General features: G+C 41.2%; 1 protein-coding gene across 11 annotated transcripts in view; it reads left to right on the forward strand.

The window, feature by feature from the left end:
• Positions 1-14,146, forward strand: part of TLN2 (talin 2) — a 476,435-nt gene that overhangs the window by 315,520 nt on the left and 146,769 nt on the right. For all 11 annotated transcript variants that reach the window (XM_058294297.2, XM_058294301.2, XM_058294305.1 and 8 more), the window contains 5 exons: positions 1,823-2,031; positions 2,571-2,669; positions 7,573-7,740; positions 8,957-9,251; positions 12,341-12,507. In XM_058294297.2, the coding sequence (XP_058150280.1) occupies positions 1,823-2,031; positions 2,571-2,669; positions 7,573-7,740; positions 8,957-9,251; positions 12,341-12,507 (938 nt within the window). The remainder of the gene's footprint in view (positions 1-1,822; positions 2,032-2,570; positions 2,670-7,572; positions 7,741-8,956; positions 9,252-12,340; positions 12,508-14,146) is intronic.

The raw sequence follows: 14,146 nt of genomic DNA on the forward strand, positions 1-14,146 counted from the left end.
CTCATGGTCAGTGGTCCACATCATGGCCCATACTCTCCCCCATTCCATCCAGTGGGCCCTGGGAGGATTTACAATGTCTGGTGATTGCCCCTGAAGCACCATCCAGGGCAACTCCAAGTCCCAAAGGCGCCTCCACATCTCATCTCTTCCTACCAATCCCCATATCCATCAGCCACCATGTCCACTTTTCCCACTCCAATGCCACCTTTTCTCTGTGGGCCTTGGATTGGTTGTGTCCGTTGCACCTCTATGTCAGGAGGAGGCTCAGATTCCACATGGATACTGGATGCAATCCTCCCGCTTTCAGTTGTAGGCACTCTAGGCTCCATGGTGTGGTGGTTGTCCTTCTTCAACTCCATCTTAGCTGAGTGAGGTGAGTCCAGTAAATCAGATTGTAGGAGCTGGAGTCTGTTGATGCTCAGGGCCTGGCTATCCTATTGTCAGTCCAGAGATTCAAATCCCCTAAATATATCTTAAACCCCAACACCAACTACAATTCCAGTAAAGTAGGATGAAAGTCTTATGAAAAGAGATCCCATCTGAGTCCAGTTCCATCATGCAGAAACACCAGCTCCAAAGAAGGGCCATCTGACATGGCAGTGAACCCTCGCGTATATCTGTTTTTTTCTTTCCCCTACCTTTTTCTGTCTTGTCCAGCAGTGATCTGCTCTGGCATAGCATGACTCCCAGCCTTGTACTGTTGAGTAAGTAAATATTTTGGCTTTACAATGCAGTGCTTCAGTGTTTCAGGAGCAGAGTTGGCCTCCCTGAGCTGCTGACAGGGACTTAATGAAAAGGCTTGTGAGATACTGAGCCTTCCTTTGGAATTTTAAGTAGGTTCATGCTTAGTATTTCTAATTTTTTAAAAGCAGTTTTATTGAGATATATTCACATACCATGCAATCTATCCAAAGTATATAATCAGTCACTTTTAGTTCATCACAATGTTGTGCATTCATCACCACAAAAAATTTTTGAACATGTTCATTACTCCAAAAAGAAAATCTCTATACCTCTTATCAGTCCCCTCTCAATCCCTCTATCCTTCCCCAGCCCTAGATAACTAGTAATTTCATCTTTATAAATTGATTTACTTTTATATATATATATAAACGGAACATACAATATGCTGTACTTTGTGTCTGGTTTCTTTCACATAACATAATGTGTTTTTTATCTGATATTAACATCTTATAACATATTAATACCTTGTAACATTAACATACATTTGTTCAGTTTCAAAGAAAGTCTTATATATGCATAATTACCCATATTCATATTTCACATGATGTTTTACTATACTGTACAGACCCATGTAACATTTTTTAGTTTCCTTTTAGTAATTTACATGACCTTAGTCTTTCTCTTTCAACCACTGGTGTACCCATATAGTAGCACTGCTAGTTGCAAACATTATGTTGTGCTTTCACCTTTTCTATTCATTTCCAAATATTAGCACATCCTTTTTTACCAATTCTGCATAAGTTAAACCTTGTTCTATTCTCTAACCTCATTCTATTTTTGGTGACCTATATTCAAGTTATTAACTCCATAAGATTACACAATATGTATTTAATTCATAATCCTGTTCAGTATTTCCATGTATAAGACCTCATAGGGAAAGAAGTTTTGAAGAGTAATTCATCTAATTGTGCTCATATTAGTGCTTTGTGCCTTTGACTCTTTCGATTTGGTGGGTGGGAAGCTCCTGCCAATGTAGGGTTTTGAAAGTTCTTCCCAGGACCACTTACATCCTGCCGGCTTGGCCTGTCTTCAGCTTTCACTGACTTCCCTTGATGGTGCTGGTCCTTTTCTTCCCCAGGTGACCCTGCAGACACTGACTACACAGCTGTGGGATGTGCAATCACCACTATTTCTTCCAACCTCACGGAGATGTCCAAGGGTGTGAAGCTGTTGGCAGCCCTCATGGATGATGAGGTGGGCAGTGGAGAGGATTTGCTGAGAGCTGCAAGGACCCTTGCTGGGGCAGTGTCGGACTTGCTGAAAGCTGTGCAGCCTACCTCTGGAGAGGTGAGCTCTTGGGGCAAGCTGTCACTCAGGTTCTGATGAGACAAGTGCATCCTTTGGGTACTACGGACCTCTTGCTTCCTAAGCACTTCCTTCCTCCCGATGGGGTATGTTACCACACAGTCGTATTTGGAAGTTGTTGAATTGGGTGCAGAGGCTAATTGTTTAGCCTTGGGGATTGGTTGAACTCTTACTATGAAGAACTCCCCATCAAGGGTACTTGATTAGATGTAATCCCAGAAACTTACACACATGACAAATATCTACATTTAAAGGGGATACAAGTTGCATCCTAAATTCCATTAAAGCACATCTTTCTTATCAGCTGAACCAGGCTTATTAATTGAACATTCAGGTCTATCTGCCTTTTGCTTATTTGTTAGGTGTTTTCTTAAACAGATTGCACAATGTTATTTATGTCTCCAATCTGGTAACCAACATGATAATCCCATAGGATTCCTCTTCCTGCATGGCTATGTTGATGAGGCCGTGAAGGAAATGATTTTCTTTCCCTCCAAAGTGTGTATGTTCTTTGTTCATAGCCTCGACAAACAGTTTTGACTGCTGCTGGAAGTATTGGACAGGCCAGTGGGGATCTTCTGAGACAGATTGGAGAGAATGAGACCGATGAGCGATTCCAGGTAAGATTTCTGCAGCATCACAATCTTGAAAGAAGCATAAATGATATATAGGCCAGAGCAGGGAGAATGTAATGAGAAACTAAGTTTTCCCTGAGCCATCAAGAGTAAACTTGAGGTAGATTATTTGGGGGAAGAAGTTTTTTTTATTTTAATTTTTTTAAAAAAACTTTTTAATAGAAAAATTCATTTCACTTATATATCTATCACTAAAATGCACTTATTTAGCTCTTCTCTTTGTCAATACGCTATCATTCTTTAAACACAAAAGTGGAGAAAATAGCATCATGAACCTCCAATCTACTACTCAACCTCTGTAATTATCAACTCATGGCCAATCTCATATTATCTGTATCGGGGAAGCTTTTAATTGCTTCATTCTCAAGTATGCACGTAAGTGAAAACATGTGCACACACCCATACATGTGTCCACAAACACATTGTTTAGGTCTGCCTTTGTATTCAGAGGTGGTTCAATTTTCTGTGTCCCATCCAAAACCAGAAGTGTAGCAGAGAAGGTTTTTTTTTTCTGACTCTTCTTTTTCTTTTTTTTCTTTTTTTTTTTTAATTAATTATTTATTTTTTTAAATTACATTATGAAAAATATGAGGTCCCATTCAACCCCACCACCCCCGTCCCCCACTCCCCCCACAGCAACACTCTCTCCCATCATCATGACACATCCATTGCACCTGGTAAGTTCATCTCTGAGCATCACTGCACCCCATAGTCAATGGTCCACATCATAGCCCAGACTCTCTCACGTTCCATCCAGTGGGCCCTGGGGGGATCTATAATGTCCCGTAATTGTCCGTGAAGCACTATCCAGGACAACTCCACGTCCCGAAAACGCCTCCACATCTCATCTCTTCCTCCCGTTCCCCACACCCAGCAGCCACCATGGCTACCGTTCCCACACCCATTCCACATTTTCTCTGTGGACATTGGATTGGTTGTGTCCATTGCACATCTATGTCAAGTGAGGGCTTAGATTCCATATGGGTACTGGATGCACTCCTCCCGCTTCCAGTTGTAGACACTCTAGGCTCCATGTTGTGGTGGTTGACCTTCTTCAACTCCATGTTAGCTGAGTGGAGTAAGTCCAATAAATCAAAGTGTAGGAGCTGAAGTCTGTTGAGGCTCTGGGCCTGGGTGTCATATTATCAGTCCAGAGATTCGAATCCCCTACATATATCTTAAACCCAGCACCGACTACAATTCCAATAAAGTAGCATGCAAGTCTTGTGAAAAGAGATCCCCTCTGAGTCCAATTCCATCATGCAGAAACACCAGCTCCAAAGAAGGGCTATCTGTCATGGCAGTGAACCCCTTCTGCCATGACCATAGAACCCGTGGGTCTCTTTATCCCTCAAAAGAACCAATACCTGGGGTTGTATCTACCTTATCTGTCTCTTAGACTCTGTTCAGTTGTACATAGGGCTATTCCTTCTGACAACCTCCAGACTCTTTTTTAGAGACTCACAGCCTTATAATCTCATTTCTCCTTTCCATTTCCCCCTTACATTAGGTCAAACAGCTTCCCGAAGTCATGTCATTATATGTAGACAGGTATATTCTGCTGTTCCGCATTGAATCTTTAATTCAAGGTCATTTTCTAGTTGCTTCTTCAGCTGGTATGTGGTAGTGATCCCTCGGTGCCAGGGAGGCTCATCCCCGGGTGTCATGTCCCACGCTGGGGGGAATGCATCGCATCTACACGCTGAGTTTGGCTGTGAGAGTGGCCACATTTGAGTAACATGCAGGCTGTCAGGAGGAAACCCCCAGGCACAATGCTACTCTAGGCCTTGTTCTTATTGCAGGTGTATAGGCTCAAAAGTGTAACCATTAGTATCACGAGCCCACTGTTGGGCCCTCCTTCCTTCCTGGTTCTTGCCATTGCACCTGGAGGATTGCCGCTGCTCTCCCAGGGCCCACAACAGTGACCCCCCGGCCAGGAGCCCAGTACCCCCCCAGCTGTTGTTTTTGTTTCCACTATGAGTATATATAGACATTACCATATACCCTGGGCATATGCCCTGTATAACTCCCTGTCAACCATATATATCCTGTCAATAACATCCCATATCAGTATTCCTCCGCTGCCATTGTTGAACCACTCTGTGATCCAAAACTTCCCGTAAAGTGAATCCCAACATAATGTCAGCTTCAGAAGAGTCTTAGATCACCGAAATTCATATATACAATATACAGTATTTCCCCAGATCCACCATAAAACCTTTTCCCTTGCACAGCAATAATCTTTTAACTTATTCATATCATATTTCCTGAAACTGATGTACTCTTCTTTTTCAATACCAGGAACTTGTATTGTTTGTCCTCTGGTGAACAGCTGTAGCCACTGTACACAGCTGACTTGATGCACTGCCAGTATCACTGCAGTGCTGCTCAGACCATTCAGCTTCCCTGCCTTCATTCCTCGTCCACCACAGATGGGGGTTCATGGCCCTGCGGCTGGGTGGCACAGGCTAAGATGAGCTTCTCTTCTCACATACTTATAGGCAGATGCCTTCCCTCTCTGTGTCCTCTTCTTACATCTTAATTTTGCAAGTGTTATCTGAATACATCCTAATTAAAACATTATAGTTATGGCCTAGGTTCTCTGGAAGATGTGCTTTTCCATTTCCAGTGTCAAATTTGCTGTTTGGGGAGTTATACAGAATCTCATTGGTGTTTACATTTTACATTATGGTGGGTAGTTCTTGTAGACAGGCACCTACTTAGAAATTGGACAAATTTGACATTAGGCTGCTTGATTATCTTGAAATGATCAACTTACTTTCCTGAAAAATATTATTGCTTCTCCCAAGGGATTTGGGAAGGTTGAGGAGAAGGTCACAGTTCTTGCATCCTTGTATTTTTAAAGGATTTTCCTTTTTCCCTTTGAAGTAATATTTACTTCTGTTCATACGTGCTAGGGAAGCAGGTTCTGGTTCAGGGTGCTATTCCTGCAGGGGTTTTGTTACCAGACTTTTTTTTTTAACCTGACTTGGGTGTTTTCTGTTTCTGTGAGGTCTCTAGGTAAACACCAGTGCAGTTAGGTGATACTACACACTCTTCCAGTTGTGGGTAGCCCCTGGCTTACTGACATTGGATTTCTTACTCTATTTTCTTGATCCTTGAGATGCTATCTTGGAGTTTTACTTGGTTTCTCAATGTACTGCATGTTCCCAGAGTTAACAAAGATTTATTTTACATGGGCCGCATAATAGTGGTCTTGTTGAAAAGTTTGACAAAGGCCTTGTCAGCAACTATAGCTGTAGTATCATGTTCTTTTCCTAACTGTATTTTTTTGTGTGTGAGAAAATTAATAGGAGGAACAGGATTTATTTACCTAATTGTAACAAAGTACTTAAGAACAATCATGATTCTACAGGACTAAAGCTTGGTCCCTGTGTGAAAAGATGTATTAAATATAAAGTGAAAGAGTACTTTGACCCATTTCGGAAAGTTATTTTTTAAAATCTTTTTAATTGATTTGTGACATTTAAGCGGTATTTTCAGTGGGAATTTAGAGATAAATGTCCAAGAATTGAGACTTTGCTGACCACATTAGACGCTCTCTCTTAAGAGCTGTGTGGCAGCCAAGCAGTCATATCCTTGAAGGTTTCAGCACCACAAGCTTTGAGTTTTCCTTGGATGCCCAGTTAACACCAGAGACCTAAAAAAAAATTGTTGGACTAAGCTGTTCCTTTAAGACTGGTTGGTTTTTTGTCTGTTTTAAAATTAGCTTACTTGGTGGATTCACAGGTTTCTGATTTGCTTTGATTGCATATAGTCTTTGCTTGTGTAGACTTCTATAGACTTAGCATTCTTTTCAATATGTCTTCTCATAAAATATCTTGTAAAGACTCTATGGGTGCCCTTTGCATTCAGAATTAAAAGTGCTTTTTATTATCTGATGAAGTAATGAGGACTCTGACCATATTTCCTTGGGGGAAAGCCTTGACGTGTTTGTTCAAAATAAAAATGGCTCATATGTTTAGGAAGGCATTTCTGAACCCTATAAGCTACCTTCAGTACTAAAATCAAAGAGATAAATTTGGTATAATCATGGTTATTCTTCAGATCAAAGAGATAGGTGACAATTCTGGCAGACTCTGTCCTGCACCAGAATTTTTTATTGAATTGAAGTATCTTTAAGGGGTCAGAGATTCTTGCATCTTCAGTCAGACCTTCTTGTGTTTGTTTATATAGACTCCTTTTCTACTTTGCATAATAATTTAACCCCTATCCAACAGGCTACAGAATGCTGAGAATAACTTATGTTAAGAGAATGCCTTGGCTCTTAAGCTGTTAGTGTTGATGCCAGCTTTTGCCTGTGCATGTCCAACGTTGCCCTCTGGAGGCAGAGAGATGTGGCTGAATTTCTGATAATTTGGGTCCTTGTACAGAGTAGAGATCTGAAAGATAAACTTTCAAGTTACAGTGGAGCTTGATAACTTGGAGGCTATGAATCATCATAACCTTTTGTAACTCATGGTATTTGTGGTGTCTGGATCTATTTTCAAGCTGCGCCTGATGCACCACACTGACCACATATCCAAGAGACGTGGTAAAGACTCTCAGTGTCAGATAAGTGCAAATTCAACGTGAATATGTGGTTAAAATGAAAATCCTTTCCTGAAATGACGTTATTTTCAGATTTAAACCTATTCTGCTTCACGGATGTATAAGAGACTATGTTATTAGATGTGGATCTCCTTCCTTAATTATCTCTAAGGATAAGTTGACATTTCAGAGAAATAGGTGGAAAACACTTCTGAATGCTAGAAGGAAACATCAAATGGAATTTTAATAAAATCCTTAAGAAGATGTCACATTTTATTTTCAGGCTGCCATGAGTAACTAGAAAAAATGTGAATAGTCTCTGGTTCCCTTTTCTCAGGATGTTTTGATGAGTTTGGCCAAAGCTGTCGCCAATGCTGCCGCCATGTTGGTACTAAAGGCAAAGAATGTTGCCCAAGTGGCTGAGGATACAGTTCTACAGAACAGGGTGATTGCTGCTGCCACCCAGTGCGCCCTCTCCACCTCCCAGCTGGTGGCCTGTGCCAAGGTAAGCCAGCTGACACTCCCAGCCCTCTCTGCCAAGTGTCACTCACTCTTGTCTACCTCTAGTCATTCATAGGGAATGGGGGCAGAGCTTTTTAAAATAGCCTGAGACTTAGAGCTTGCTTCAGGTAGCTTCTTTTATGATAGGATTTAGCAAAAGCCATCTAATTCTGCTTTTATCATTTGTTCTTTGTACGAATCCTCTCAAGCTGTTCGTATTTGTCTGTGTCTTACTGTAATCTCTATACGCAAATCACTATCTCTCCCTTTTAGACTTCTTTATATGTCTTATTTACACCTTCATGCAAAGGGCTCTTGCATTGTGTGATACAGCGCTGTGAATGGGTTCAGAAATAATCTGCAGAGTTTATGGGAGTACTATGTATACTGCACAGTGTCCAGGTAAGGAGGATGTTACTTCTCACCAGTTAGAGTGTGCAAATTCTGTGCAGCATACATCACCTTATTAAATCTCCTCAGCAATCCTACAAATCAGATACCATCATACCCCATGTACTGATGAGGATGCTTAAGCCTTTAGATATTGGGTAAGCTTAATCCACAGAAGTAGTAAGTAACAGATCTAGGGTTATAACTCAAGTCTCTCTGACTCCAAATATCTTTTCTTTCCTGAGACAATGTATCAGAAGATGGGCGATACCTATTTCTTGACTTGATGACAGGCCATGTTGTGCAGATCAGTGATTGGCTCAACCTGGCAGTTCATATCCTCTGATAGGATTTGCAGCATCATTTGGAGGTGTCCCTGTTAGTCTCTCTCCTGGTTTCCCTGCCCACTCTCCCAGGATCCACAGATAAATGGCAGAATCTCCCCTGTGAGGCAGAGGTGTCTTTGGAAAAAGAAGTACGATTCTTGTAGGTAGTCTGCTTTTCCTAGCTCAGAAGATTCAATTCTGCTTCCTACAAGTTAGAGGTATAATTAGTAAATACTGGAAATGTCTTTTTATAGAAGGAGTCAGTAGTATGAATTGTCATGTATCACCAATAAAGGTATACATTAATTATCAGAACATCTACCATCAAAAGATAAAGTAGAATAGCAAAGTGTGAGAAATCTTAGCAATGGTTTAGTTTAATCCCTGGTCCTGTAAGTAAGGAATTGGTGCCCAAATCATGAAGGGCCTCGGTGGAAATGACCATGCACACTGCAGGCCTAGAGTCAGCCCACTAGCCCAAGACCCACTCCTGTCTCTTTTCAGGTGGTGAGCCCCACCATCAGCTCCCCTGTGTGCCAGGAGCAGCTGATTGAAGCAGGGAAGCTTGTGGACCGCTCGGTGGAGAACTGTGTCCGCGCCTGCCAGGCAGCCACCGACGACAGTGAGCTCCTGAAGCAGGTCAGCGCGGCAGCGAGCGTGGTCAGCCAGGCCCTGCACGATCTCCTGCAGCATGTCCGACAATTTGCCAGCCGCGGAGAGCCTATCGGCCGCTACGACCAGGCCACCGACACCATCATGTGTGTCACCGAGAGCATCTTCAGCTCCATGGGCGATGCTGGTGAGGGACTCGGCTGTGGGTGGATCAGTTTGGGGTTCCCTGATGGTGATGCTCATGAGGAAGAAAGGTGACGGCTTCTGTGTCAATGTCAAGGGCAAACTCTCATATCAGAGACTTCCTCACTAAGGCTGGAAAAAAGATGAGACTCCTAACATGCCCTTCCATAGCAACACTTTTAGAGACATAAAAAAGAAAAAATGTAATTAGTTTTACTTTTTTATAATTTAGATTCACAGTAAATATTCTTCAATCTAGAAGTTAAAAAACAAGTCTTCCTCCACCTATATACCCCAAATTGACCACTTACCATTTATTTTAACTGCCCAGAAAGTTTTGATCTGCCTATAGTCATGTACAAATATGTGTGTACACATATATATGTGTGTATATGTGTGTGTATATATATGGCTATAGATCCTTCTTTTTATATAAATGGGATTGTGTTATACATACTCTTGCAACTTTCTTCACTTAATATATCTTAGAGGGAAGCAGATGTGGCTCAAGTGATGAGTCCTCCGCCTACCACATGGGAGGACCTGGGTTCCATCCCCAGGGCCTCCTGGTGAAAAAGAAGAGAAAGTGTGCCTGCATGGCAAGCCTGTGCCCATGTGGTGAGCCGAGTGCCCCACATGTTGAGCCAAGTGCCCACGCAGTAAGCCGAGTACCCATATGGGTGCACTTGCGGTGAGCCAAGTTCCTACATGGTGAGCTGAGTGCCCACGTGGCAAGCCACATGCATGGTGAGCCAAGTGTCCACATTGTGAGCTGAGTGCCCATGTGGTGAGCCAGTGCCCACACAAGTGAGTCATGCAGCAAAATGATGGTGCAACAAAAGAGAGGCGAAGGGGAGAGTCACGGTGAAGGGCAGCAGAGACCAGGAACTGAGGTGGCGCAATTGACAGGGAACCTTCCTCCACATCAGAGGTCCCCAGGATGGAATCCCAGTGAATCCTAGAAGAGAAAGGCAAGAAGATGAAAAGAGAAATAGATACAGAAGATCACATGGCAAATGGACACAGACAGTAAAAACAGCAGGGTAGGGGAGGGATAGAGGAGGGGAAGAAAAAATACGTATATCTTAGAGGCTTTTTCATGTTATCCTATCCTTTAATCTTTTTTTTTTTTTAAAGATTTATTTATTTATTTAATTACCTCCCCCTCCCCTGGTTGTCTGTTCTCTGTGTCTATTTGCTGCATCTTGTTTCTTTGTCTGCTTCTGTTGTCGTCAGCGGCACCGGAAATGTGGGTGGCGCCATTCCTGGGCAGGCTGCACTTTCTTTCGAGCTGGGCGGCTCTCCTTATGGCCGCACTCTTTGCGCGTGGGGCTCCCCTACGCGGGGGACACCCCTGCGTGGCACGGCACTCCTTGGCGCATCAGCACTGCGTATGGGTCAGCTCCACATGGGTCAAGGAGGCGCTGGGTTTGAACCGCGGGCCTCCCATGTAGTAGTTGGACGCCCTAACCACTGGGCCAAGTCCGTTTCCCTCCTTTGATCTTTTTAATGACTGCATAGTATTCTCTTTTATGGATCTCTCACAGTTTACTTAACTAGTTGTCTTTTAATGGTCATTTAGGTAGTTTTCCAAGTTATTTTGTTTGTTTTGCTTTTGCAAAAGTAATAATACAATGAGCATTCTTTATTTGGGTGTACTGGGGGAGTACACATGTAGGATAAGTTCCTGTCAATGGAATTCCTGGACCAACACATATGTACAGTTTCTTTAAGTTTCTGCGAAATTTATCTCCGGAAAGTTTCCCCAATTTGCAGTCCTACCAGTACTTTTTAAGACTCCTCTGGTTTCCTACTTTCTTGCCTACCAGGTATTTTTCAGAAAATTACCTCATGCTCTTCTAGATCTTCATTAAATGATTTAAGAAAATAGGAATTCTCCACACATTTGGATTTTTTTTCTATTCTCTTTTTGTTTCAATGAATATTTTATTTTGGAATAGTTTTGGATTTACAAAAAAGTTACAAAGATAATAGAGAGTTACTGGATACCCTTTTAAAATCTTATATAACCATGACATATTTGCCAAAAGTAAGACAGGAGCATAACTATTAACTAAACTCCAAGCTTATGCAGATTTCACTAGTTTTTCCATTAATGTCCTTGTACTGTTCCAGGATCCAATCCAGCATGCCACATTGTATTTATTAGCACATTTTGATTTTTATGAAAGCTCTTTTCTCTTAATGTTACAATGCTTCAGTGTTCTTCTCAAATTACCTTCAGGAGAGGAAGGAATCCATTATACTTGGGTAATTTTGTTGGCTATTATACCTCTCTCACTTCCAAAAAGAAGTTGAAAGAGATATCAATAAAATTGCAGGCATAATAAGACCAAACAATTAGTAAAAGATCAAAACCTGTACTTGGAAGAAAAGGGAGAGAGAGAAAAATGATAGGGAGAACCTCGGCCAAAGAAAATCTGAGCATTTGAGCATGAGACGGGTCTGTGTTTTCTATAGGCCAGAGCAAAATGGTGCAAATACAGAGGATTATGGGATATTACTCGTCTAGCTTTGGTAGCATGTATATTAATAAAAAATTTAAAAATATTTTGTCTATACACATTACTCACAGAGTTTATTATAGGGGCTTTTGTGTTAGCAGGTTCTTACAGTGAGATATACAATATTGTCTCAATCAGTATTCACTAAACGTAAATCCACACAATAAATCTACATAATTTTTCTCTTGCATTCTCTTTAGAAAATTATCCTCTTTGGTTTCTTATGTCATTTTTATCCCTCATGGATGGATTGCATTTGGGTGTGCAGTCTTGGCAGCCATAGAGAGTATTTTTGGTTCTGGCTCTAATGCAGGTGCAGTGTTTAAGAACAGAGCATGCATGTGAGGCTCAGTTCTCTCTGCCCAGCTAGCCATAGGAGTGTAAGCAGGACTGTACTGGCTACTGAGGAGTTTTTTGATTTGTTTTAATTTCATGGATATTCCATTTTCTCCATTTTATGTTTACAATTCAGTGTCATTAATTGCATTGCTGCCATCACCAATTCCTGAGTTTTTAATGAAGCTTTAGAAGCAGAGAAATAGACTGCCACCTCTACCCCATCTTCTAGGTGAAATGGTGCGCCAGGCTCGGGTGCTGGCCCAGGCCACCTCGGACCTTGTCAATGCCATGAGGTCAGATGCAGAAGCTGAAATCGACATGGAGAATTCCAAGAAGCTCCTGGCAGCAGCAAAACTCTTGGCCGACTCCACTGCTCGCATGGTGGAAGCTGCAAAGGTATACCATTGGATTTGTTGGGTTGAAAAATGATTATTGTTAAGAGTTAGAATTTGGAAGGTACCTTCTAGATAGAGATGAGCAGCTGGGAGTGCATCTTTGGTTGGTTAAAGCCTAGCCTGTATGGCTTTGTAAGATGAAACCATGTTTAGGTGAGAAAGGAAAAGGATGTTGAGCTTATGAATGAAACTATTTAGGAAAGTGATACCAACTCAGCCATAGTCAACAAGGTGCCCTATTTTAACCAGGGCTCCTTATCCATTGGGTCATCACTATCAAGTGAATTGAAAATGGTGATTTATTCAAACTGGAGATTTTCAGCAGTAAATTCACTTCTACCTGTTTTCTTCCTGCATCTTTAATGTTACTTCGCCCTTCACTTGACTTCTCAGTTAAACTCCTAACAAGAGTTTGCATAGTATAGTACTTCCTACTTTACTGTTCCTCAAATCCCGGGGGCAGTTTTAGAGATTACATTAGATAAATAGTTGAAAAAAAAAGAGTAGAGAGCCAGTTTTGTGAATTGTGACAGTGAACGTCAGTGATTCTTAACCAGGGATCTGTTTCAGAGCCCCTGTAAAATGTATTAAAATGCACGTAATTCAGTTCCACCCCTAAACATTCTGATTCACTAGGTCACTGATAGGGACAGAGAGAGAGAGTTTACATTCCATAGGCGATGCATACCTCTAGGTAAAGACTGTTTAAAATGGATAAGATATATTTTCTATTTTTTTTTAACACTTTTTTAAAATTAAAGGTAATAGATCACAAAGAACATTACATTAAAAAGCATGAGTTATTTTTCTATTTTTAAAAATTATGACCAATATATGTCTTGTGAAATTAATAGAAAATGCATATATGTAAAAATAAGAACATTAAAATCACTGTCTTTTTATCACCCCCAAAATAACATTTATAATGCCTTTCTGTGCATAAAAGATGCATTACACATCCTTACATCTTATCCTGCCTCCCTTAGAGCCAATGGACTAGTGTATTTCAACCAGGTGTGTGAATGACTTCTCTTACAGTGTGTTATGACATGCAGTGAATAATGCAGAGGATCTTGCTTGTCTAAACTCGCTATGGTATTACCCGAGAAACAAAGTTCTTAGAGATCCCTCATGGGTTGGAGTGAAGAAGAGACCCAAGAAGGAGGCAGCATCTGAACTTCTTTCCTCTCCCTCTGTACCCCTCTTTCTGCCAAAGAAGCTCAGCCCTTAAAAACCCATTTTAGCAAAAAACACATAATAGGGTTCGTATCATGGCTAATTTTTTTTAGGGTTTCACTAAGTATTTTCCCTTTTATGTCTAAACATAGCTTTTTCAAGCAAACCTTTGTGTTAGTAAAAAAACTATTTGCTAGACTGGAAAGAACCTAATAGAAATCTAAATCAGTCCCTGACTTTACAAACAAGAAAATTAAAGCTCAAAAGGATTTCAACCTAACATCACATAACCAGGACTGAGCCAGGATCAGATGTACTGCCTTCACCAGACCAATTCGTCAAATTCACCACACTACCAAAAACTTGTTTCTTTCACGTATTTGTTATTTTTGTTTATTTATATTAGATGGGGCAGTGTTATGCTCCAGCATTTAGTTAATTCCTTTAACTTTTTTTTTCTTTTG

Source organism: Dasypus novemcinctus, chromosome 3, assembly GCF_030445035.2.
Source record: "Dasypus novemcinctus isolate mDasNov1 chromosome 3, mDasNov1.1.hap2, whole genome shotgun sequence".
Classification (NCBI taxonomy): Eukaryota; Metazoa; Chordata; class Mammalia; order Cingulata; family Dasypodidae; genus Dasypus; species Dasypus novemcinctus.